The 26,340-nt window shown below is 32.1% G+C and overlaps 3 protein-coding genes across 5 annotated transcripts; all 3 read right to left on the bottom strand.

Moving 5' to 3' along the window:
* Positions 1 to 139: 139 nt before the first annotated feature.
* Positions 140 to 5,213, bottom strand: LOC103484563 (uncharacterized). The gene is made up of 5 exons (XM_008441696.3): positions 5,028 to 5,213; positions 3,095 to 4,427; positions 2,592 to 2,861; positions 1,098 to 1,253; positions 140 to 487 (listed from the first exon to the last, which is right to left on the bottom strand). Exons 1-5 carry the CDS (start codon positions 5,033 to 5,035, stop codon positions 368 to 370), a joined length of 1,887 nt encoding a protein of 628 aa, XP_008439918.1. The 5' UTR covers positions 5,036 to 5,213; the 3' UTR covers positions 140 to 367.
* A 7,753-nt stretch (positions 5,214 to 12,966) lies between these two features.
* LOC103484562 (transcription factor MYB41-like) lies at positions 12,967 to 17,284 on the bottom strand. Its single transcript, XM_008441695.3, has 3 exons — positions 14,747 to 17,284; positions 14,488 to 14,617; positions 12,967 to 14,236 (listed from the first exon to the last, which is right to left on the bottom strand). The coding sequence occupies exons 1-3, from the start codon at positions 14,877 to 14,879 to the stop codon at positions 13,333 to 13,335; spliced, it is 1,167 nt and encodes a 388-aa protein (XP_008439917.1). The 5' UTR covers positions 14,880 to 17,284; the 3' UTR covers positions 12,967 to 13,332.
* A 2,699-nt stretch (positions 17,285 to 19,983) lies between these two features.
* LOC103484559 (putative PAP-specific phosphatase, mitochondrial) lies at positions 19,984 to 25,926 on the bottom strand. 3 transcript variants are annotated; one of them, XM_008441689.3, is made up of 10 exons: positions 24,693 to 25,926; positions 24,494 to 24,590; positions 24,145 to 24,247; positions 23,608 to 23,816; positions 23,271 to 23,330; positions 22,750 to 23,135; positions 22,318 to 22,396; positions 22,189 to 22,239; positions 20,869 to 21,056; positions 19,984 to 20,134 (listed from the first exon to the last, which is right to left on the bottom strand). In XM_008441689.3, exons 1-9 carry the CDS (start codon positions 24,791 to 24,793, stop codon positions 20,907 to 20,909), a joined length of 1,236 nt encoding a protein of 411 aa, XP_008439911.1. In that variant the 5' UTR covers positions 24,794 to 25,926; the 3' UTR covers positions 19,984 to 20,134; positions 20,869 to 20,906. The 3 variants fall into 3 exon arrangements, with proteins under 3 accessions (XP_008439911.1, XP_008439913.1, XP_008439914.1); XM_008441691.3 differs by having other exon boundaries at positions 24,698 to 24,863; XM_008441692.3 differs by lacking the exons at positions 24,494 to 24,590; positions 24,693 to 25,926 and adding an exon at positions 24,329 to 24,479.
* Positions 25,927 to 26,340: the final 414 nt, after the last annotated feature.

Here is a 26,340-nt window from a genome sequence, read left to right as displayed (position 1 = left end):
TAATACCCCTTTATCATAATCCTTGGGCCAAACACGGTTTGGCTCAATTCCCTAATCTTTTTCCCCCTAAAACCCCACCCCAAACATACCCTAAAAATAAAAGAGGGACAGTTGGGAAGTAAAATACTTTCCCTGTTGCTTCAGTTAAAAGTACCGTGTAAGTCTCAAAAGAATTGGGTTTTTATACCACATTATTTGCTTTTACTCTCGTCTACCGCTTTCCCCCTCAGTTTTGAACTCAAAAAATCAAAACAAAAGTTCGGTGGGAAAATGAGGTGAAAAGACAAAACTTGAGTAACGTGGATCCAGCTTATAGTAAGTAATTTGGCCTTTACATTGTCAAAATTGTAGAGCAGAGAGACCCTCTCTATGGCGCCATCAATCCTTCTATTGTGTAGGAAAGAGATTTCGCCCAATCGGCTCTTAGTAACAGCGTTTGCAGTGTTTGCATCACATTATACTCCGGATCAAGTTTCCTCTGCCAACCCTATTCAAATATTAAATAAGATTAGAAGTAACAATATGAGGCTTAGCCAATTTTCGGGTAGTCATCACAAAATGATCTGTAAATTTCCAAAGCAAAATTAAGATTGTTTTCTCCTAAGAAATAGCTTGTCTCAATTAAGATGGCAAACCACCCTTTATGACCGAGGGGTTTGGGCGAAAACAATTCCTCTGCTGGAATTAAAGGGAAGAACTATATGAAAAATAAGGAAATGGATCGAAATTTAACTGAAAATATGCTCTTCAAAAACAAAAAAAAAAAAAAGGTTTTTAAAAAATAAAGTCCATTGTTGAAGGAGAGAAGACCGTGGTGGACTAATTTTAATATAATTGAAGAAATCTCAAGAAAAAAGAAAAGGAAAGATCTCTTGTTTAATGTACAACTTAGATCAGAAGGCAGTGCATGAGAATATATTCATCATTCAACTGCAGAAATATGGGTTATCATCATCAAGATTCAAGCCTTTCAAAATCAGCCTTTATCTATCCCCGTTTTAGTTAAAACAGAAACTCAATCAAGGACAGGAATTGTACTGGAAATTGGAAAGACAATGTTGTGAATATGGGAAAAGCAGATAGACCGTAGACGGTACCTCAAGAACCAAGGTTGTAACCATCACAGTGCAGACATTTCCATCAATGTTGACTCTATAACGCCTCACTTTCTCCAGTAATTGCTGCATGGCTTCAGCAGGATGCACTAAATCAGCTTCTGGCGTAGCCCAGAAAGAAAATGCCTCCGTCACTTCCTGCAAGCATGAGATCAGAAATACTCTCACAAAGAGCAGAATGAAAATCCACAAGAGAAATTCAAGTGGCGAAAAAACAACTTGTCTCAAATCCACAAGGGGGAACAGACATGAATACTTCTTACTTCTTGACTATATTGAAGATCAAAGATCACTCCCTAAGACTAAAGTTAACCACCAGGTTCATTCTACTGTTATAGGTAGGGCTAGAAGACTAAGGGTCTGTTTGGTTTGACCTCTTCATAAATGTTTATATACAAAATTGTGTTTGTTTTGGTTTATATTTATGAACAAATTTCATAAAAGATACGCACATTTCTTTTTTTCATAAATATATTTTAAAATTAATTGTACGTTATCTTAAAATTATTAAATTTTTAGTTACTAGAAACTAGACATTAATTTAAATTTTTGTATTAATTTTTTTTGAAAAATTCAATTTTAAAAGCACAAATATCTTGAAAAGTAAATATATAATTATAAAAAAGAATTGATTTCCATCAACAAAATACAAATAAGATAAATAATTTTTTTTCGAGATAATATAATATCAATTAGACAAAAAGATTTGCAATTCGATCACGTTCCTTCATTTATCTTTATTTCACGAACCGAACGATCATGTTCTTCATTAACGTCCTCATGATTTCTTTCACATATGATAAGTCGAAATAGATTTGGCCGAGAGAGAAACATTTGCTAATCTCTATATTTTAATGTGTACTCATATACATTGAAAAAAAATATTCAAAGTATTTAAAAATAGAAAACAAAAGAAAAACAAAAAGAACGACGGAGTAAAAAATAGATAGTAAAAAGGAATAGAAAAAATAAAGGAAGAAAAATAGATATTTGGAAGGGATTTCTAGTTAAACATAAAATAAAAATTTATTCAAAAATTTGGTTGCATGTGTTTTCTTTAAAATGATTTATTTCATAATCTCATTTTTTCAAAAATTATTTCAAATGAATGTCAAACACCTCAATTTATCTTAAAATGAATTATTTTAAAAATTAAACACTTCAAAAACTAATCCAAACATAACCTAATACTCCTTGTTTAATTTTTCTTCAAAAGAAAAAACAAAATAAAAACATTGAAGCTACGTAGGTAGGGCTAAAAAATATGGGTTGCCTTTGAAAGAAAAGCTATGCTTATTGCTTAAGCAAGATAATAGATCTATGTCAGTTGACCACGAGAAAACTTACAAGCCATGTACTTGTTTTCTTATTTGCTACTAAAGAGTGACCATCACACCGAAAAATTAACTTCAAATTCCAGGATCTAATTATAATTACTCCAGAAGCTCAAAAACAATAGAGATGTACTGGGATTACCTCAATAAATGCCTCTGGATCAGGGCAATTTTGATGTTTTGATAACCTCAGGGTGCATTCTGCAACGGTGCGGCCATCCCTTCGGGCAACTGCCTTAAAAAATTCTAGTAAATTTACTCTATCGTTTCCAGAAAGTTCAGCAGTCATGCCTACATCGAGGAAAACAACGTGAGGCTTTGAATTGAATAGTCGCTTCCTACGGGACTTTCCATGAGGCACCCTAACAAGGATATTCCCAGGATGCATGTCTGCATGTATAAAGTTATCCACCTGATAAGAGGATATCAGACTGTCGTTAGAATAAAAAATATGCAATGCTAAATAATAAAAAAGAATGGCAGTGCTGGACAAAAACATGCACGGAAAAGAAGAATGCATAAATCATGAATTTAACTGATTGCCTCGAAATAGAACAGAATTCTTCATAACCCGAGAAAAACAAGTAGAGTTTTAAATAAGGAATAACAATTGACAATGCTGTAGAAATGCAGAAGTTACATTACCAGAAGCATTTTAAGAAGTGCATGAGTCCCAATGTGTGCCAATGCAGACTTCAGTCTTTCATTTCCTTCCAGCTCATCAACGTAGTGTGAAACACTTTCCCCATGTTCATAAGTCTCCACTAAAACAGCAGGATGTACGAGGGGATACACAGGTTTCGGAAATGAAACATCCTTCCACAGTCTAAAGTTATAAATAAAGCGGCTCAAATGAGCAGCTTCCCTTGCAAGATCAACTTGAGACATCATAAAAACTGCAAATTGTTGCACGCTTTCATCCAATCTCAACCACTTGAGAGTGGGAATAAACTTTGAGATTTTTGCTACCAAGTCAATTATAATGAAATCTCTCCTAATTGATTCACCGACACCAGGGTGTCTAACTTTTACAGCAACTAACATAGGTTTCACTTGTTGACCAGGATATCGAAATTTCAAATAAGCTCGATGTACTTGAGCAATACTTCCTGATGCTACAGGAGCCTCTTCAAAATTTTCAAATATCTCAGAAAGCCTTCTACCAAATGCCCGTTCAATAGTTCTTTTCGTGTAGGAAAAACTATGTTCTGGAGCCTTAGTGTGAAGCTCTGATAACTTGGTACATAAGTCCCTAGGGAAGAGATCTGGCCTTGTTGCTGCCCACTGACCCCATTTAATGAATGCTGGACCTCCTTTTTCCAGTGAACGGTGAACAACCTGAAGCCAGAGTCTTCTGAAATTGCATCCAAAGGTATCCACAAATGGAGCCATCAGAATGCAAGGTGAGAACAAGATGGCAAGATATAGTGCTCTAAGTAATAATGTCATAACTTCTAATGTGGAACGTAGTAGTGAAACCATGATGGCATGCCCATCTTCTGCACGTACATAGAAAGAATTAGGAGATGGGTAGTGGCCTGCATTTGCGAATGTTCTTTGGGCTGCTAGCTCTCCACAAGCGAAAGCAAATATACCAGGAACTATCAGGTAAGAACGTGAAATGGCCAAGATAAATGCTTGAGCAGCTTCGGTTATGGGGGGAAAAGCACGACCATTGGAGGAGAATTTGTAGGAAAACCTTTTCCGGACCAACTGAGCATGTAGTTTAATGGCATTACTGGCTGTGACGACACCAAAACTTCTGGAGTTACTAGTCCCGTAAAAGCTTCTCCAAGTGCAGTGAGATGGGGAGGAAGGATGTCCTCTGGATAAAAAACTATAATGTGAGAAAATTTTATTACGAAAGAGAGGCCAAACTGCAACAACTATCCCGCTCTTCCTTGCTTCTAAATGGTTCAGTCTTTGGCTTGTAATGAGGGAACCTGCTGTCTTCTTTATATTCCCCAGCATCAAATACCTGAAAGCATATTAAAATTAGTTTAGCACAAAAATCGATAATTAATACTAAGAAGTAAGAATGCGGGAAATGTTCGGTTTAATTAATTCATGTTAATATTCTCCAAAAAGAAGATGGCAATTCATGGTTTCCACAAGAATGCAAATTGCAGTCGTAAATTATGTAACTCATAATTGATTTATCCACATCTACAAAGGTATTCCACGGACTTACAAGCAAATTACGCTATCGAAAATATAATGAACGATAAATGAAAACAACGAAACGTGTTTGCTTTAACGCTTGCGAGCTCGTCCCTTCCATTCATCAACGGAAATTTATAGAACACAGAAAATGAACAAGAAAATACTAACTGCTCTTGTACGCCGTATGAACGGCACTGATGCAAAGTATAGGACCACAAATCACGATATTGTAGAATAAAAAAGTCTTAAAAGAAATGTATCCAAATACATGCCAAGAGTTGCAGAATTCATAAGCTCACGCCCAAACTCTTGTTTCGTTTACAGGAAATGGAGACTTAGAGAAGAATCAACACAAAAAGGACTTGCACGATATATATATGAAGAAATTACACTGTAAGATCAAAAGGCACAGTACCTCGACATGGTGATCGAAAACTTGACGAGGAAAGGATCCGGGAATCATGCGCAGGTGGTGAAAGATTCCTACCAGCATTTTTTTGAAGAATTCAACCTTAGGCACTCTCCTTGAGCTTGGGCATCACCTGACCAAATTGAGATTCGGTTTTTTAGGGTTTTTCAGAAAGCTAAGTTACCTAAACGATGTAAGAGGTATAGGAGTAACTGAAAACGCCGTCGTTGCATATATTTTCTTTTTAATTGGGCTCAGTCTTAAGGCCCAACTTTCCAATGCTTCTCATGGGCTTTACGCGATTCGGCCCAATCTGGAATCACATTACAAAGGGTTTAGATTAGAGAAAAAATGAAGTTCACATAATCTTTAGAGAGACAGAAATACAAATTTTAGAGAATTTGTAATTAGGTACGTTGTTAAGCTAAGTTCACGTTGACAATATGTTAATCACTTATAATTAGGTATATGGGTGAGTTGTTAAGCTAAGTTCATGTTGACAATATGTTAATAACTTATAATTAGGTATATGGGTGAGTGTGAATAAGAGAAACTATAGACAATGATTAAAAGATTGGTATTGTATTAAATATATCTTTGTTATTTCAATATTCACATCAATACATATAAGATACATCGTTGGTATACGTTAAATGTTCCTAACAAAGTATATCAATTGCATGTACAATCAAGTATAAAACAAATATACCAACTATTTTTTTGACTACATCATTACAATAATGACGATGACAGCAACAACAATAATAATAAAATCTTGAAATATAATTGTAGTTATTTAATTTCGTTTTTTTACTTCCACAGAATGTGAAAATTAAAATATTTATTAATATTAAAAAAAAAAAAAAGAACTTTACCTTTGGTTAATGTGAAGTTGTCATACATCTGAACAAATGGAAAAAAAATGATCAACCTAACAATAATAATTATGATTTGGTGGGGTGTTTTATTAGAAAAGAAGATGTATAGATTGATGAGAATATATGATAATATAACTCAAATTATTGCTAGATTGTGAACATAATTGGTGGTTGAATTTTCTTATATTCTCATTAAAAAAAACAAACAAAATTGAAATAATTGGTTCAATGTATGAATTTAAACATGAAAAACAATTATTTAAAAGCGTAATTAGGAAAAGAAAAAAAAGGTTAGAAGATTAGATAATGGTGCCCACAGGATGAGAAATACAAAATGTAAAAAGAAAAATAAAATGCTTTTGACTTTTGAAAAGGAGGATGAAATAATTGAATTTGGAGTAGAGATGCACAAAATAAAACAAAATGGTTATGTGTAATTAATTTAAACATTATTCGACTGAAACAGTTCAAATCAAAAGTTGAAGAGATTTATTTTTAATAGTGTATTTTTAAAAATATTGCCAAAAATATGGTAGAAAGTAAAAAAATAGAGTGATTTCACGTTATTTAATATATATATTTTAATATTTAATATTTTATAGATCCTATACCTTTTTTCAGATATTTAATATATATATATAAATTTAATATTTAATATAGTGTAAATCCACACTTTATTTTTAAGATAATTAATATATTTACATGACTTTGTCCAAATCACTCTATTTTTCCTTCTACTTTATTTTTGACAATATTTTAAAAAAATATATTATTAAAAATAAATCTTTCAAATGAATTTCAAATCAAAAATCCCTCTTCCCGCTCAAATAAGTCTTTGTCGATCTCAAACTCACATTTTTATATTTTTATATTTACATTTCATTTGATAAAATTACAAACAAAGCTGGGACACTTCAAAAAAGAAAAATAATGATAATAACTAAATTAGGTCTACTTCGATTGAATTTTTTAATTACAATAAATTCGATCCGATCGGTCCAAATTTTAAAAAGTAAAAAATACGTCTTATTTTTTAAAACAATTTAATTGTTACGTGATTATCGTTTGATTATCTTTTGCATTTTTGTCATTAAATTACCTTTTCATTATTAATTGATTATTTTCTATTGTTTGTATTTTAAATTTTAGTTCTCGATTATTTGATTATCTTTTAATTATCATTTGATCACTTTTTTTTCTTCTTTTGACCTAGTAATTTTTTATCAACCAACACACTTTGCCGGTGATCACCACCATTGCTTTGCTTAACTATTACCGTTCTACTTGTCTTCGGCCAAAGCTACGATTCTTCCATGCACGTTTGCTCACTACTCTCTCTTAAACGTCTTCCAACTGTAGCCAGCATTTTACCTTCGTTAGCAACCTCTATACTTGTCGTCGACCACTGTTGCATGTTCAGTCGTTGAGCAGAAACACACTTGCCTTCTGTTTTGAAATGTGAGAGTGAGGGTGACGGCTTAAGTGTGTGAGGAGGTAAAACATCTCAGGGAAAAATGGAAATATGGAAAAACTATATATGTAATATTTAAAAAGCCCAAGGTACATTTTTTAATTTTTCTAAGTGGTTTTGCACTATTACAATTTTCCAACAAAACTTCTTTCTCCTAGTTTCCACGTTCTTACAATTTTTCGATGAAACTTGTTTTTTTTAATTTCCACATTCTTGCAATTTTTCAACAAAACTTGTTTCTTCTAATTTTCACGCTCTTACTACAAATTATCATGTCTCCCGACACACGTGGCTGACACATATTTGTGCACTTTTTTTCCATTGTTTCGTAAAAATTAAAACAAATCACCAAGACTCCTTTTCGATCCAAATTATCATGCTTTGTTGAAAAGTACGTGAAACACATCTAAAAAAACTATATTATATACATGTTTGAGCTTGCTTTAATAAACGAGAGAACTTTTGAAAGAAAGAAAAAACGTCTAATTTGAACCGAATAGAGAATAAATCATAGAAAACGTAACATGGATTAATCACTTTAGCTCAAGTTTAACTTGATGTCTCTACTTAAGAAAAGTGACCTACAAAGGTAAATTTTATAAACAATATTGAAGAATAGAGAGAGTGGGGAAGTGGACGAGAGTGTGAAAACAAATGCACATCTCAATGGAAGATGACTGGACCTAACTTTAATACATATAAATTGATTAAATTGTCATAATATCATGGTCAAACGGAGGGAAAAAGTCTACATCAACCGAGAAAAAAAGTAGTTTTATCTTGTAATCACATCAACAGAGTATTGAGCTTCTAGATGATCACTTTAACCAAATCAGCAAATCAAAGTCTCATTTTCCCAAAACACAAACTTTCTTCATTGATAAATAGTCAAAATACGAGCCCACAAGTCGACACCTTATTATTATTACTTTTTTGGCCTACTTTTAGGCCACAACCTCAGAATTAAAAGCATAAATGTAATGATAAATAATCTGTTTTTATGCTTACTTGAGGATATTGACACAACAAAGCAAGCAAACATGAATCCCTAGCAAACGACAAACCCACTTGAATTGGAAAAACTCGACATTAGGGGATATGGGATGATAATGGGAACCCCAATTATTAATCATTGGACATTTTTCTCCTTCTAAAACCATATTATTATTATTGTAATGCCACAAATTTCTTCTCTTGTATGTTTGGGTTAGTTTTGTCTTTAAGTTGAAGCTAAGTGAGAAGAAGAAAAAATAGAATAAAAACTACGGCGCGCCAAGAGACACAAACCCACTTTAGGGTTTTTAATTTACTTGTTCAAATTACTCACAAACGTTGTTTGTTTTCTTCGTTTTTTTTCTTTGGGCGGCTGTGAGAGAGAGAGTGTGTGTGTCAAACTTATTTTTTTTGAGTCAATGGTCGGCTTAGTCAAAGATGAAGCTCCATAGATATACACATTATTGCCAAAATTTTACATATTACTTCAATCTATTGTTCTTGATAATGATAGGAAATTTTTCAATAAATTATGAGTAATACTTCATTTTTGTTTGAATGTACGTCTACTTTCATGCATTTTTTTCCTCATAATTCATCATCCTTCCTTCAAACAATAATTAATTTTTTTTAAAAAAATATATAAAACAATAAAATTAATGAAACACATAAAGATATGTTATAATCAAAATGCAGTTTAAAGTATTTTTCATAAACTAATTTGTGGAATGAAAATAGAAGGAGATAAGTTATGTAGAAGGTTTTTAATTGGACAGGTGGAGGGTGGGATTTAAAGTTGATGATATATCCAGCTAATGGGCAATGAATGAATAATTAATGAAAGTGAAGTATGTGTGTTAGGCAGATTTAATTCGAAATTTGAATGTGAATGTGAAAGATTTTGAGGTGTAAATGACGTTTACCTTACGTGTGGTGGTGAAGGAAGGAGTTCTTGGGTTTTGACCTTTTCTTCGGTAAACTGAGTAGTAGTATGCTACAATAATTGCCTATCTACATCTTCAATTATAAAATATTTGATTATAACATTGTCTGAAGTTTAACTGCTCAACTCTGAGATTAGAAGTTTAATGTCTTCTATTATTAAAGTTTGTATTACTTTAAGGCTCGAAATAACTATCTAATTTTATTATTTTATTTTTAATAATTTTTAAAAATTTTGGTATGATTAATCTCTAACAAATTGAAGTAATTTTATTTTGAAAAAATCAAAATTTTTTTGAAGTGTTGAACATGATTATTTTTACCATAAGAATAGTAATTTTAGTAATGTAAAAATCAGGCTAAAAGCATATTGATTTTAAATGATTGCATTTAATATACCATGTCTAAATTTAGTAAGTTGAGTGGCACGTGCTCCTTTTGTCCCATTCTTAAATCTGCCTTTGCATGAAGTAGATTATTATTTTTTTATATATATAAGCAGTCAAATACACATACAAATAATCCTCATCCAATTAGCATCAATAATTTTGTAAATTTTTATAAATAATTTTAAAAATATAACAAAAAAAAACGTCGTAAGTATTCACAAAATATAACAAAAAAAAGGAAAAAATTATCAAAATTCTTCGTGTCCCTTTCAAATGTATTGCTATATTTTATAAATAATTTTATTTACTTTTTTATTCATAACAACTCTCCTTCTTTAGAAGTATTTATACTAACCTTCTACTTTTAAAGAAGTTTGCAGATTGAAATTGCTAGCATGTTTCTTATAAACAAAATGAGAAGTTTGTAAAGCTAGTCTATCAACCTTTTAAATTTACAATATTGCAATATACTTTTAAAATCTAGTTTCTCACAATTTTTTTTACTGTCATTTTCCTCTTTTCAAAGTAAATTTTTAAATTTTAGTCAAATGCAAAATAATTTGGTGAATTTGATTGACGATGAAGATAGTTATTTTCATATACATACTTATGATCATTTATTTATCTAAAAAACTTTGGTTACAATCTCAATAGTTTTAAAAATTCTTTGAACATGAAACTAAGTTATGAAAATAAAAAATAATAGTTTTTAAAATTTAAACTAACAATTAATTAGTTGTAATTTTTTTAATCATAAAACTATAATATCTATTTAATTATAAATAATAATAAAGAAAAAAGCATAAATTTTGAAATAACAAAATCGTTATTAATTTAGAGTGAGATGATATATATATATATATATATATATATATGTATGTATATGAAGTCAATTAAAGAGGAAAGTATAACATAGAATCCAAAATAAAATGTTTTATAAAAGAATTTGGTGGGATATGTTTTCATACCATTACAAAATATATATTCATGAGAAACATGGTGAAAATTTTGAACAGTATTTTTAGTTATGAAAAATAAAGTTCGAGACCGCCGACCTTTATTCCAAAGATGTGTTACTAAAATCTTGTAATTTACTACGAATTTTCCTCCCCTAAATTTTCAAAAAGCATTTTTTTGTTTTGTGTGTATGTTCACACATTTTTACACTATTATTGCTATGTTGTCCTTATTATAAAAAGAAAAATGTTGGAAATTATGTTTAATACCCAATGAAGAAAAATGTGGGGTTGAATCCTTTCATTCTCCTTTTTCGTTTTCTTTTTCTTATTCAGTAATTAGTTTATATATATATATAAACATAGAGACACATGATAGTTGACAAGATTTTTATTTATGGAGTTTGAAGCTAGATTCATTTTCCATAAGTTTTAAATTGCTTTCATATCATCATATTGTCTTACAATAAAAAAGATATCCCAATTAATAAACGAAAGAGCATTACCATTAAAAAAGATAGTATATTATTTACGTTGATAGGGAACAAAAATTAATTTAGCAATGGAGAGAGAAAGAGGAGGTTGGATTAAAAAGGAAACAAAAAGCCCAAAATTACACAAGAACCTTGCCACTATTTTTTAATTTTAAAAAAGAAAAAGAAAAAGAAAAAGAAAAAAGTAAGCTTTTTTTAAAATTATAATATTAATTTCAGATTAAAATTGAAATGGTCCCCAGGAGTAAATGCGAGGGGGTGAGAGGGTACCACGTGTTATGGCCTTTGTCAACCCCATTGCCACGGAAATGAATATAATATTTATCACCTTTTATATTTTCATGAAAAGAGACTGTTCCTCCTTCCAGCTGGACTCGACAGCTGTCCCAACCAAACCCCTCCGCCTCCCTCCGGGAACTTAGACTCACTGTCGGGTAGCACTACGACACTCCATATTTCTCTTTTTTCTTACCTTAATTTAATCCCCACCCCCCCTAATTAACACAAATCCCTTTTTTAATTTTAATTTTAATTTTAATTTTAATTTCCCACCACTTAACCTTACCTTTCAATTATTAAACACTCATCAAATCATTAAATTTATCCAAGTATAGGTCAGTTTTTTTAAATTGATTGTCTCAATTGTAGATTATTATTGTTTTTTTTTTTTTTTTTTTTAATTTGTATGGATTAGCATGAAAAGTACAGTGTAACGTGTAAATAAAGTATCCTTATTATATTAGGAAAAGCAATTGTTTATTAGTTTAATAACACTGTTTTGTAATACATGTCAGTGACGCCAAAATGATATGATGTAAATACAATCTATAAGAAGATTTTGTTCGATTTTTTAATTGATGTAATTAGAATTAATTAATGAACTAAGAAACCAAATAAAGAAAGGAAAGGGTAATTAAATATTAAAGATGTGATAGATTAATGATATGGAATGATAAAAAGCTTGCCATTCATAGTTTGACATGCAAGGAGGAAGGTAAGATTTGCTTCCGAATGCAGAAGGTTATGGTTATGAAAATGGATATACTAATAATTAATTATAATCTAAATATATAATTATCTAAATTATTTATTTATATAATTATTGTTTATCTTAATTTATCAATTTAATACCTAACCTTTTAAAAAGTTTTTACTTTCATCCTCCATGCGTTGATTTTTTTTCTCCATCAAGTCATTGTTATTTTCATAAAATGATTACATAATGTCAAAATCTACTTTTTTTTTTTTTGGTTGAGTTAAACAACAAAGACATATATATCAATCACTTCTAAAATAGTAATTATGTAATTGATATCATATGAATTAGGGTAACTTTATCCAACACAATCTTAACCCTCACAAAAAAAGAAAAAAAGAAAAAAAGAATATACACTACCTTTTGTTTTGTTTAATTTGTGTGATTTATAAACTTTAAATTTCACAATAACTCATTTTATTTTTAAGATTGAGTTAATTAGGGCTATTAACGCATTCAATTAGTATCTTACGATACTATTTAAAATATAAAATAATTATTAAGAATTTGAAATATATCAAGAATTTTTTAGATACAAGATTGGTCATATATCTAGTAAATTTCTTCAAAGTTGATGCATGTTTATAGTTAACATAAAATTAATGCTTTAAAAGACTAAAATATTCACTTGAAAAAATATAACCAAAGGAAAATATTGGCATAACAATACATTAGAACAAAGATCTGAACATTTGATCTGAAAGTTAAAACATGTACGTCAATAAATAACTCATGTTGAGCACATATGTCCAATCATAAATACTAACCTAAAAAAAGAAGCATAAGAGATAAAACTGAGAGAGACTTGTAAGTTTATTGATTTTTCTGTATTCCTTGTTACAAATATTACAGCATACATGTATACTTATACACAAAATTAAGGAAATAAAAGGGAAGAATAATGGTGATAAATACAGCATAATCTCCTCCTTGATATTTGAGCATAATCTCCTCCATGAAATTTGAGCATAATCTACTCCATGATATTTGCTCTAATTTCATTAATAAGACTCATTAGAGAAAAAAGAGAACAAAAAGGACAGAAGATGGTCTAAATCATACATTTAGGCACATAATGAAAAATATTGAAAAATTTTACAAGGCATCATTTCTAAAATTAAAGCCTTTATGATAATATCTCAATATTGGGAATTACATGAAGGCGGGATTAACATCCAAAAAATCGGAAAATTCAAACTTAAAAAATTGGCTGCAGTAGCTTTCTCTATCATCTTGATCAGTCCCATTCCCATTGGTTGTACTGAAATATGTTGAATTTGAGTTCAACGGCGTCGAGCTTGAATTCAGAGTCGACGTTTCCGGCGACGCCTCCATAATTTGTTCGTGAAATTGTTCTTGTTCTCGTTCTCGTTCTCGTTCTTCATGTGAACCATAAAAACCGTAACTTTGAAACTCTTCTAAAGATGAGTAATTAAAACCGTTCATATTATTATTAATTGAGGCCATTTCGTCATTTGGGTGTTGACAATTTTGGGAGTAAAAGTCAGTGGTGAAATTTGATGATGACTGGAACAGTAATTGGTGGCCGGAGGAGTGATAATAGTGGGGTTCTCCGCCGTAAGAGGTGGTGGTGGACGGACTGCAACCGGCGGAGACTTCATGGAGCGGTGGAAGAGCTGAGGATGGGTCAATTTGGTGTTGGGGTTGTTGTTCTTGTAATTGTAAATGAGAGATGATCATTTGGGAATATTGTTCTTGATTTTGATCAACGTTTTGAAGTAGAAAATTTGGAGTGTGATGTTGAGAGAGACTGTTAGAGGTAATGAAAGAGCTGGCAAACCTAAGGACTTCAGGGTTAATTGTTGAGTTGTGTATTCCAATTAACCTTGAGAAATTGTTGATTTGGGAATTGGGACTATTGTTGTTGTAAAAAGATGACCCCAAAATTGAAGATAAATCAAGAAGATCAAGCCTGGGGTTGTGGGTTACCGGATCAATTCCCATTCTCAGTAGCCTTTTCCTTATGTGAGTGTTCCAGTAGTTTTTAATTTCGTTATCGGTTCTCCCTGGCAATCGAGCCGCAATTGCAGACCACCTAACAAAAAGAGTTGAAAAATAAAATTAATTTAGAAACTGAAAGTAAACATAAGTAAAATAAAATTAGTTTGGTTCCATAGTTAATCATATTTCTTCTCAAACTTTTTACCTTATTTATATATATATTTTTAGTAAAAGAGTCTAATTATTAGCTAAATTTAAGAAAAAAAAGGTTTCAAAAATTACATTTCGAGGTGTTTAAAAGCATTATTTTCAAAAAAGGAAAACTACATATTTGGTAGAACTTACTTGTTGCCCAAAATGCTGTGAAGTTGAATGATAGTTTCTTCTTCCTCAAATGAAAATCTTCCTCTCTTAATATCGGGTCTCAAATAATTTGTCCATCGAAGACGGCAGCTCTTCCCACATCGTTGTAGACCTAAAACAATCACAACAAAGTTTAAGAAAATAAGAAGAAAACACTAAATTTTTACAACAATTTAATAACAAATTCGAAAACTTGATGGATTTAAAACAATCTCTCAATGGAGAAACTTTTGAAAATTACCTGCATTTTTGGGAAGAGTTCTCCAATTTCCATACCCATGTTTCTGTATATAATCAATAAGTTTCTGATCTTCTTCAGGAGTCCATGGACCTTTCTTCAAACCTTCTTTCTCACAGCATGGGGTTCTTCCCATTTTCGCGTGATGAAAACTTCGGAGATTTCGGATTATTCGACGGTGAAATTCGAATACGAAGTTTGTATGTTGTAAAAGGGAGATTTTGGAGAGATCAGTGAAAAATATGGATATATGTAGGGACGTAAATGATATGAAACTCTATAAATAGAAGAATGGGAAAGGAAGTCAAATGGGTTCGGTGCCGTCCACTGTTTATTACTTTGGGTGAAAACGATGACGTGTCCTCTTTTTTTTTTTTTTTCTCTCTCTCTAATGAAAAACTAAATTACCAATATAATTTAAAAATTAAAGATGGGATTATTGGAAGTATATGTTTTAATGATAACATAATTATGTAAATCATATGGTATAATGTGTGTGTTTTATTTTTATTGATTAGTGTGATTGTGAAGCATCACTTTCTAGTCTTCACATTATAAAAATAAAGCTGTCATTGACGTGGTGAAGCCACGTGGCTCATCTTGTTCATAGATCCTATGGCGCCACCCCTCTCATAGTTTTTCTTTTTTTTCCTTCACAATATTACATTTGCATGGCTTCCTCTCATTGGTTAGTCCAACTAGTCAACATTTTCCCCTCTAAACTCCAAAAAAGAAAAGAAATTTTTGTTTGATAAGCTGAAACATTGTGGCAGGTAGTTTTATAGCAAATCAAATTGTGAATATTTTCTTTCCAATTTTGTTTGGGGGTAACAATTTTTTTCTCCAATAACTTCAATACATAATAGTTTAGTTTATCACCTTCGTCTTATATTATATTCCATACCTCACACAGTCTCTATATTTAACCGTTTGTAATGATATAATTTTTATCCAATGTTAAATATATATGGTTTATATAATGAGATTTCATAAAACATATAGACAAATAAAACAATTGTGTTATGAATTATAAGTATTGAATTTTCTCTTTTTAATAAAAAAAAAAATAATAAATATCACATCAAGAGATCTATTCGGTGATAATAGGAGTAATTAAGATGGGAAGAGGAGGAATTCTAAAAATATTGAATTTATGATATGAAAGAGGAAGATAACTTGTTAAATTATATTTTCTTGGATGGGATAGTGATAGAAAAGGGGGGGTTGGATTAAACCAACCAGTTTGTAACACGATAAGCTTATCAACCTCCGCACGCTATTAATTGCTATTCTTATTTTTATTTACAACTTTGTCTGCTCCATAACAACCATTTCTCCCTTTCCCCATTTACCACACTTTTTCCAGTCAACATATGTACATAACATACCTAAGGAAAAAAAACAAAACAAAACAAAACAAAACAATAAAGGTAAAATCAAATGAAAAGGCATATAATTTGTGAAACATTTGTGAATTTGTTTTTGCTTCTTTCTCTCTCTCTCTACCAATCTTGTCGGTCTTAATAAGTAATCAATGGCACAATTGCTATTAAATTTGAATTTATGTGATGAAAAACCATATATTTTATGAATATTATTTTCCATGGGCTATAAGGAATAGAGGCTCAATCTGAAAGCTTCGAAAAGTTAGAGAAAGACCCAAAATTGGTCGAGCTTTTGGGTGGTTTTAAAGAGAAAAAAAAGAAATAGAAAACGATAATTGTCCTTTAAAAGATACTCACTACTAATTATTACGTCGAGTTTTATTGATTGGGTCCCTGAAGGGTTAAAAGAAATGTAAAAGGTATTTTGATATATTTATTTATTAATCGAAGGGGAAGGGCAAATTTGTCCAAGAAAGAGGAATTTTTGCAAGCATTCACACTGGAGATGTGTACGGAACTGGGAGTTGTCTTCAATGCCCAATTATTAGATGATTAACTGTAGTAGTTGCTTAATCAATCATTTGATTTTCTAAATCTTTTCAATTAGGGATCTTATGCGTGTCTTCATCGGAGCCGTTCAAACTGACAGATCGTATGACCTCATCAGTCCATTCCTGAGCTGCCACGTTGTCCATGGCTGCTTGTCGGTCCAGTATCGACATCAAAAGAACGTCTCGTATTTTGTTTTTGTTGGAAAGTCTACCCGTTAAAAGATTTTCAAACTACGTTATGTATTTATTTTCTTTCAAATCTGTTAAATTTGGCATATTTTTCCCTCTTCTATATTGTGTTGTTTGAGGGTGTGAGAGTTGTATTCATGCATGAATGAGAAATACGACGTCGGGAAACAAATACCAAATGATATTAATCCATGCATAATTTTAAAATTAGTGAAAATTTCAAAGTATTGTATCTTTAAAGTTACAATAAATACTATGATGATTAAATTAAACAAAACACTCTTTTTAGGATAGGTTTAAATTATGTCTATAGGTTTGGAATAGTTTTGGACTTTAAAATTAGTTTTAGAAGTACCTTTAAACTTAAACTAATGTTTTAAAAAATATATTTCAAGCTAAAACTGCAAAAAAAAAAAAAAAAAAAAAAAAACACACACACACACATTTATTATTTTAAAAGTTGCTATTACTCTTTGCATTTCATGAAATCAAAACTACCATTAAAACATAAAGTTGTTTAAATGTTTCCCTTGAACAAAAATTGAAACCTAAACATCACACATTATTCCAAGTCATTGCCACATATTCCAAATACCATATTTGTTTTCAAATGAAGTGCCTGTTTTCTTTTCTTTTCTTTTTTAAATAATAAATGACAAGGTTTTAGAGGCCGTTTACCTTTTTCTTTTTGATAATTTTTATTTTGCTAAAATGAAACTTTTTAGAATCTATAAAAATAATCGAATCTTACTTCTCCAAAGTTTAAGAATATTTTAATACAATTTAAACTATAGATTAACGATACCCTCCACAAATTGTGAAAAACTCTAAACATGACGCATGGCAACTTTTGGAACATACCAAGAGGCTTTGTAGTGATAGTGCTAACACAAGTTAGCCAGTGAATTCTGGTCACTATAAAACATAACTAGCTACTAAACTCTCATCAATTGAACACCTCTTTAGAACTAACATACACTTAAAAAATACAGTATTACTATTACTTGAGCTTTTTTCAAAATTACTGAAGAAATTACATGCTAAATAAAGTATGATGACCCTTTTAAAAAATTAATTTAAGAATTAGGTTCAAGCTAGTCAATGGGCTTCATATTAATATTTAACAAAGCTATGACACGTATAAGTTAGATATATGATATATAGAATATTAATGAACTTTTAATGGTTGAAGCCAGCTGCCCACCAATTCTACTTCAAAATTTATTAGTAATTTTCTATTGCCTATTGGTCACTTCTACCATGGAAAAAGTGAATGTATGCGAGGACTATATTACACATTGAAGTTGAAAATCATGTCTACAAGTTTCTCACCCATCTTAATCTCAAATCAGTACGGTCAAATAATATTTTATCAACCCTGCAACATTTCCTCTGGAAGGTTTTCTTTCCTAACCAGGAATTTCTAAGTTTCATATTGATTAAACTTTAGAATAATCTGATGTTTGTAGAATCACTTCTAGATGTAATACATCCATATAGATTAATAGTTGCATTCCTTCATAAGAAAAATGTTTTAAGAAATATCATTGAGAAAATGCTTATCAACTAAATGTGAGCCAGGCTCACATTAAATTATCTAAATCAACCATTTAAAACAAGCAAATGATCCGATTAAAAAAAAAAAAAACTCTGTTCCCCATGCATAAATTAATTAGCTTATTTGGTTGGATTTTCTTAAATCTAATAATATCTATAAATTAGTCAAGGAACTTAATATATGGATCATTGCTAGAAAAGACGAAGAAAATCAATTTAAAAAATAGGTCTATAAAATTTATCGGATTCTTTAACTTAGAATGGCACACTTTATCAAACATAAACATATACGTGGCTAAAAGTAAGTTAAAAGACTTTTATAGCAATTAATGTCAACTAATAAGACTATAAATATATATTTATTGTGGGCAAATTACAGAAATCTTAACTTGAAAACCCATGTGAGCGACGGTAGATGCAGGGAAATGAGAACAATCCAAGTCATCGGGATCAAATTTATCGAGACGGGCCATAATTCTCGTGGTAGCAAATCTTATATCCATCAATACAAGGATACGGAAAAGGGGTTTTTCTTCGTTTACTTCTATAATTATTTTAATTGGATCCTTGGAATGCTAATAAATATTAATGGTCCACAGGGTCATGCTACTGTATTCTAGGCTTCTAGCCAATTAGGTTTATTACTTGTCCAAAATATGTGCTTTGGGGATTGTTTTCTAAAATTAATTGCTACGTGTTTACAATTGAACGGAGGGCAAACATTAGACAAATTGGAAGATTAACAAGAGTATATGTTTGATAGTTTAATTCTTCGCCACTTCAATCTTTCAAGTTTCAACAAACGTTGAGTAGAGGGTGGGTAAGTGGCTTTTCTTCACCATCAGGTTTGTTTATCAGAGTAGCGCAGTTTAGGAATTAGGAGTACTTTTATAAATAAAAGAAATGAAGTATAAGAATTGAACTCCTAATATCTCTTTATCAGTTACTACTAAATATTATAGATTGATAGGAAAAGCTAATAGAGTATTTGGATCGGTCATGTCCATCTTATAAAAGTTCAAAAACCAAATTTGATTTTAATCAACTTTTGGTCACTTTGTATTGATTTGGTTTATTTTTGTACTCAATTCTAAACTAATCATGCCAATTTTTTAGGTTACTTTTTTTTCTAGAAGGATGCAGATCTATTTGCGCACCTAATCGGAAGTTTGGAAACACACTGACTTGAGAACTATCATTTTATTGATCCATGTGGGAGGAGAGGGGACAAAAGGCAAAATAACAAGTTTGTTCCGTGAACTCCCATGATAGAGGAATTTCCAAATATCTTCAAGTTTGTGCAAGGTGGGGTACGAGAATTGTCTTCATTGGAATAAACCAGCCCAGGTGGCCAGATTTCACAGGACAGGATGATTTGAAATTGGATTGGCGTACAACCCAAAAAGGACTAACTTTCCCGTGGTAATTTTATAACTAGATTGGAGCCTATGTTTATAGCCATATTGACATTTTGGCTGAAATGGTAACCTAGGGCATTTTGAGCACAGCGTGCACAATAATGTACTACCAAAATCGCAATAAAAATCCAAGGTTGTGGTTTAGCCTAATAATCGAACTTAAGGGATTGAAATTATAAAAATAGTCGTTTAATTGGTCAACCATTCACATTATGGAAGATAAGCTTAGTACTTTACCGTAATTAACTTCCCCCAGGTCCTTTTTTCCACTGTTGATCTCCAAATGCGGATCTGCAGAAGAAGTGATTTTTGTTAGCTCAACTCCACCAACTGAATATCTAACTGCCACAAAATAAACAACTTCGTTTCTATGTTGATAAAAATAGCAACTGGGCACATTCGGAATTTCCCAAATTGATTCCACGTGTCGTTGAGGAACAGGGAAGAGGGATCTTATATACAACTACAAGTCTCTCTGTATTAGTTCTTACAGAAACAGGTCGCATATATTCTTTTGGGAGAGTATTGTCAGCATCACGTGTAAACCAAAGGTGAACCCAGCTCATATACTGGCTAAATAAGGTAAAGGGGGGCAAGGGCATATACTATTAAGGTAAGGGCATGGAAACAAGTACCCTTTATGTGGACCAAATAAAGGAGGCAATACTTAAACTACATATATATCGAATGTGCTCATCCAATATAATGACAATAATTATAAAAAACATACGTGTCATACATTTAGCAATGAAGTATATATTATTAATCAAACAAACTTCAGAATGGAAAAGTCCGGTGGGAACGTTTAACTTTTGCAGCAATGTAAAATATTAAATCAATCAACCACCATCCGTCGCTCTAGCCCAAAGTGTTTTCTTTTTTGGTCAACTACTTGTTTAACTGTATATCCAAGGATCTCTCTTCATTTGATCGTCTTTTGGCCAGGTTTCAAGGAACTAAAATTTTGGAAGATTCAGAGGGTTATGTAAAGTAAAGGCGTTGGAAGAGAAGATGGGATGCCTTACCAAATTTAGGTATGATAGACTGATAGGTAGTCTCAGCATCAAACAATTGATGAAGTGGATGCAGTCATCTCAATTATAAGATCGTGTAGGTGACCATTACTGACAAGAACGCCGCCTGAGGGAGATAAAATCCTACGGCCAGCTTGATCAGCAGCAAGATCAATGTCATTGCCTTTCCAGTCAGTCACCTAATCAAACAGAAAGAGCTCCATTATCACTTCATTTAGGTGTTTCGGACAGAAGTAATTGCAATATTCCATGATCGTACAAAATATAAAACTTCAATGATGAAGATTGCCAATCCAAATATCACCGACAGTCGAATGTAATTTAGTAGTAGCATGAATCATAATCATTAAGTTCTTGCATGCTACAATTTTAATTTTCTAGATCAACTAATTAATACGAGACTTACAGTCATTTTAAATTCTGAGCGGCCATTTCTTTATTGAATAAAAAAAAGGCCAAGGTTTTATCACTTAAAGCTACTAAAGCCATTTTGGGGGAATGCAACCAAGGAATAGAGTAGTATTCCCAGGAGAAGAGGTACCCTTGTTCGTTGGGAAATTTTTGTTTGTCCTTTTAGTGCATCACATAACTCCACTGATTTTTTTTACAGTTTTCACCTGAATAATAATTTATAGGTGTGTAGTGTATCAAAAGTAATAATAATCGTCTGTAGATGTAGATGTAGATGTAGATGTAGATGTAGATGTAGTAGAGAAATCCAAAAATAACGAGAAAGTTTAAGAAATCCTTTGCAGTAAACTGATGGCTGTGACCATAAAGTTGGTGTGATTATCATTCTAACTCCACGATAACTTTATATACCATATATTGACGTTGACGTGTAATACTCTGAACCAGGATGGTACAGTACAATCACTCGGAATCTCAGATATGCAGAAGGAAAGAAGCAAGGATAAGACAAGGCAGAATTGCTTCTAATGCTTTCGTGAAGCATCAGAGTCAGACAACATATTAATAAATAATGAATCTTGTTTTCTTCAGCTATCAAACGAAGTTTGGATTTACCTTGTAATATTTTGAAGATTTCTCCAAAAAAGGAGAGAAAAACGTAATGACAATAACATTGGAAATGACTTGGAATCCTGACATAAATTTCCAAAGCTTTAACTATAGCAATATAACTATCGTTCTGGCTTTTTCAAAGGAAACCAATCGTGTAAAAAATATAGTTCATTCGTTGACTCTAATTTCATTTAACGCCAAAACTTTAAAAGAAATGCCACAAACGTGCAAATGAACAGGGAAAACATCAAGCTTAAAACCCTTTTCAAAAAGAGTAATGTGGCATACCTTCCCACCGGCTTCATGCACACAAATCATGCCAATTGCATGATCCCAAGTCTGCATAGCAACAACATTAAATTCTTCTGAGGTGGCATTGCTATTCTTTGACATCACAAAAGGAAAACATAAAAATACCTTGATAATAGTTTGAGATCTTGCTCGGAGAATGAAGACAGATGCCCTACCAGAAGCCACCATGAAATACTTGCACAAACTGCATAAAAATGAGATGAAGAGGAATTAGTGAGAGTATTTATTTTATCTAAACACCACAAATTGAGGCATACAGACGATTAAATTATTTAGGTCATCTTCAAATAAACTTTTAGCTGTAAAATGCCGATGTCTAACTAAATATGTGTGGTGGAGGGGGAGGACATATTCAAGAAAAAGATACACGAGTCCTAGCAGATCATTAATCTTCGCAACTATACTATTGATGATCAAACTTTAGAAACCTAAGAAACGATGCACTGCAATTACTCATATTAGTGATTAGAAATTTAAGTGAATGAGTCTTGTTAGGAAAGGACACGTATATTATGTGGGTTGCAAATAGCCAAATACCTTCCACAACATGTTCGGAGAAGAAGAATTTGACCATTCCCAACTTGATCAGCGTTAGTTGTTGCTTGCAAGGAAGTTGATGGGGGAAGCGATTCCCACGTCTGACTATCTGGGATACAGAAACGTGCCTCACGCACAAGGCTGTATTCATCAACAAAGCATCTTGTCCAATTATGAAACATTTTGCTTGGGCTTTGTATATCTGACAATCTCCTTGTCCATGTTCCAGATCCAGCATGGGCAATCATTATGGCTCCTGACCTGGACCAGACACCTCCACGCTCAAGATCTTCAGAGTTGGACTCTTCAGACAAATCTCTGTGCCAGTTGGGGCATCCCATAACACCTAGCACAATTTCTCCTTCAACCACAAGAGCCAATCCGACCTGCAATTTTTCGGAGGGTTGGAAGATAGAAAAACAGATACCCAAATTCCAAAATTCATACTAAATCTTTCAAGCGCATCTTGTCTCCACAAATACAACATAAGTACTATGTAAAAGACTGATTAAATGGCATACCACATATAAGACATCATTTCCTCTAAGAAATCCCCGTGTACCATCAATTGGATCCAATACCTTCATTGGAATTCATTTAAAGCACATATTAGGTATGTTCACAGATAAATGAAACAGTATAAAGGGGAAACTTCAAGCCCTTCTATTTCAAATGAAGAGGTCTTCATAACTTAAAATCACATTAGCTGCGATGAAATATAGCATATGGAATTTCAATGGCAATTACAACTCTCAAAAACCAGAAAGTCGAGGAAACTAAAAGTTAAAACCCAACATAGAGAGAGACTTCTCAAGATGTTACAAATCAAAAGATAACAACACAATTAGGAATCCCCACCCAATATGTGGCTGGCTTACTTCCGAAAGCAAATGCAACATTCGCTCCCCTGTCGATTGCTTCCAGCACATCATCCTGAGTCAACTCATTTGGGGAACTTGATTTCTCAGTCACTACTGTCAGTACAGAATGTGCCAAATTGTTTGCACGCAAAAATGTAGAGTCCTCCTCAGCTACTAATGGAATAGATGGAAATAGATTACCCAACTCTGCAGCAAAAAAAAAGTGGAGGGAACAAAGGAACGATCAATTAACAATTACTTACGTTGGCTTGAAGAATTGTGTATCACCATAACGAACACCAAAAACGCATAGTGAGATTTAGAAATAAGATATAAAATGTGAAAACCAACAATTATTTTAAAAAATAAAATATAAAACCCCCAGCAGCAGCAACAACAACTAGCAATCATAGCGAGTAGAATGGTTGAACTATTGCATCATCCGCAGAATCAGGCACAAGTAGTATTTACACGACCAAAATTATAATAGGAAAAACCAACCAGTTCGATTGTACACAATGTAATTTTTTATTACCCAAACTGACAAGTGCCTGAACTCCAAAATCGGCAACAGTAACTGGAGTCTGATCGTTCTTTTCCAGAACCTGTCCATCAGCCGATAGAAGCGACGATTTCACCTGCCAATTATCAAAACATAAATTCATCTAAACCATTAATAGAGATTGGATAGACTGACCTCCCGGTGGTTACTCCCATACCATCACAGTAGAAGGTTCGATTCATCATACAACCATAATGCAGTCTTGTTAAGATTTAGAATTTAATATTTGTAATCTGTAGCTCACTTCCTGGACTTATTTACACATCCGCATCCAAAATGAACACAGATAACAAAATTAAATAGAAGAAGACAGACAAATTACGTCAACGCATATACGACAAGCTCTCTGCACCACATCGATAGCTGCTTCAAGCTCTTTTCTATATTTGGCATTCTGCATCGGCAATGGCAGACAGGACCTAACGACAGAAATTAAAAAAAGAAAAAAAAACCAAAGTATCAAGCACACATATGAATTTCCCATGAAAGACAAGAAAATCACAAGGATGGAAAGAAGAGACCTTACGTTGCAGTATCGACGTCGTGAAGTTACAGAGATACGATGAGACGAACGAGTCCATTGAACAGTTGAGAAATGAGAAGAAGAGTGAAGGAGAGCCATAGTGAGACTCAAAAGAGCAATTGTTATGGCGAAGATCAGCTCAACTGTGGCTGGCAATGAGCGGATTCAAATGACCACCATTAGAGAGAGAAAGAGAGATGGAGAATCCAATGGGCCGAATACAAGGCCCATTCCGGCCCAGTAATGACGACCTTCGACGAAGCTCCTCTCCACTCCGATTTCGTACGTAATGACATGGAAATGGAAAATTGAAAATTCCAATTCCTTATCCAAATAAAATAATCAACAAAAATGGCTTCCAATGGCAGCAACTTTTCTTTTAGAACACGCTAATTCATCCTTATCCATTCGCTTTTCTTTGCTTTTATATAACCAAACTCCTTCATTTCAAGTTCTTGGAATTTGAACCGGATTTGATTCCACCATCAATTGTTCGTGGCATGAGCAGGGTGTTTGGACAATTCGCGACACGGTGTATACAGAAGACGAGAGATCAGGCCGTGAAGAGCGATCCCGCTGCCTTGAAATCTCTCAAGGATTCTTCTTCTTCTTCTTCTTCTTCTTCTTCTTCTTCTTCTTCTTCTTCTAAATGCTACTCCGGTAATAAACTCAGCGCTGGTGAGGGCCAGAATGTTAAGATAGCTGAAGAATCTTTAAGAACTGTCATGTATTTGAGTTGTTGGGCTCCAACTTGATTTATTCATCTCTTGTACTGTTGCTTCAATTGTATTTTTGTAAATGTTCACTTTCTAAATGACATACTTTGATTGAATCTCTACTTTTGTTTTTACGCGATGATGATTATAGATCAACTTATTTTAATTCTGCAAAAGTGAACTTAACTCCCCACCATGGCTTGTTTGACTTCTTTTCTTTTCACTCTTCAATATTTCTATTTTTCTTACTCACTCTCATCCTTGTAAAACTAAACATTAGGGGAAATTTTAACAAAAAAAAAAAAAAACAAGTATACAAGACAGATTGTCCAATGAAACGTTGAATTTATGATGTTGGTAGAAATATTGAAATCCCAGTTTTATGACAAAAAAAATTAACCGAAATTGCTATAAATTAGTTCGTAAAAGTTTGCTTATAGCATAGTTAGACTAGGTTTGACATATATAATGTAAAAGTTTGGAGATGATGTTTCGAAAAAATAAAGTAAAAAAATAATTAGAGAATAATATTAGTTATTTGTAATTAATTTCAAAATTGAAGAAAATAAAATGTTTGCATACAAAATATTTATAAATTACATGTTTAATATCTTTAGTTTATTGTAAATAAAATTTTTATATGGTTAAAGTAGCTAACACTGATATGAAAATATAATAGAAAAATGTTTGAATGAGGTTAACCTCTCACCATAATTATATGTTATTATTTTTCAATTTCGATTTCTTTAATAAAGACCAAAACTTTGGAGATAGTAAAAGAATTCGAAACCAATTCAATCTCAAGATTAAATTAAACATTATTGTGTGAAATTATACTGTCCCTCCCATGTGCATGTTCATGTCCATCCATAAACCTTGAAAATATATTCAATAAACTAGTGTAATTGTAAAGAAATAAGAGAGAGAAAA

This window comes from Cucumis melo, chromosome 8 (assembly GCF_025177605.1).
Source record: "Cucumis melo cultivar AY chromosome 8, USDA_Cmelo_AY_1.0, whole genome shotgun sequence".
In the NCBI taxonomy this organism is placed as follows: Eukaryota; Viridiplantae; Streptophyta; class Magnoliopsida; order Cucurbitales; family Cucurbitaceae; genus Cucumis; species Cucumis melo.
The sequence above is the reverse complement of the archived record's forward strand: the minus strand, read 5'-3'. Positions and strand labels throughout refer to the sequence as shown.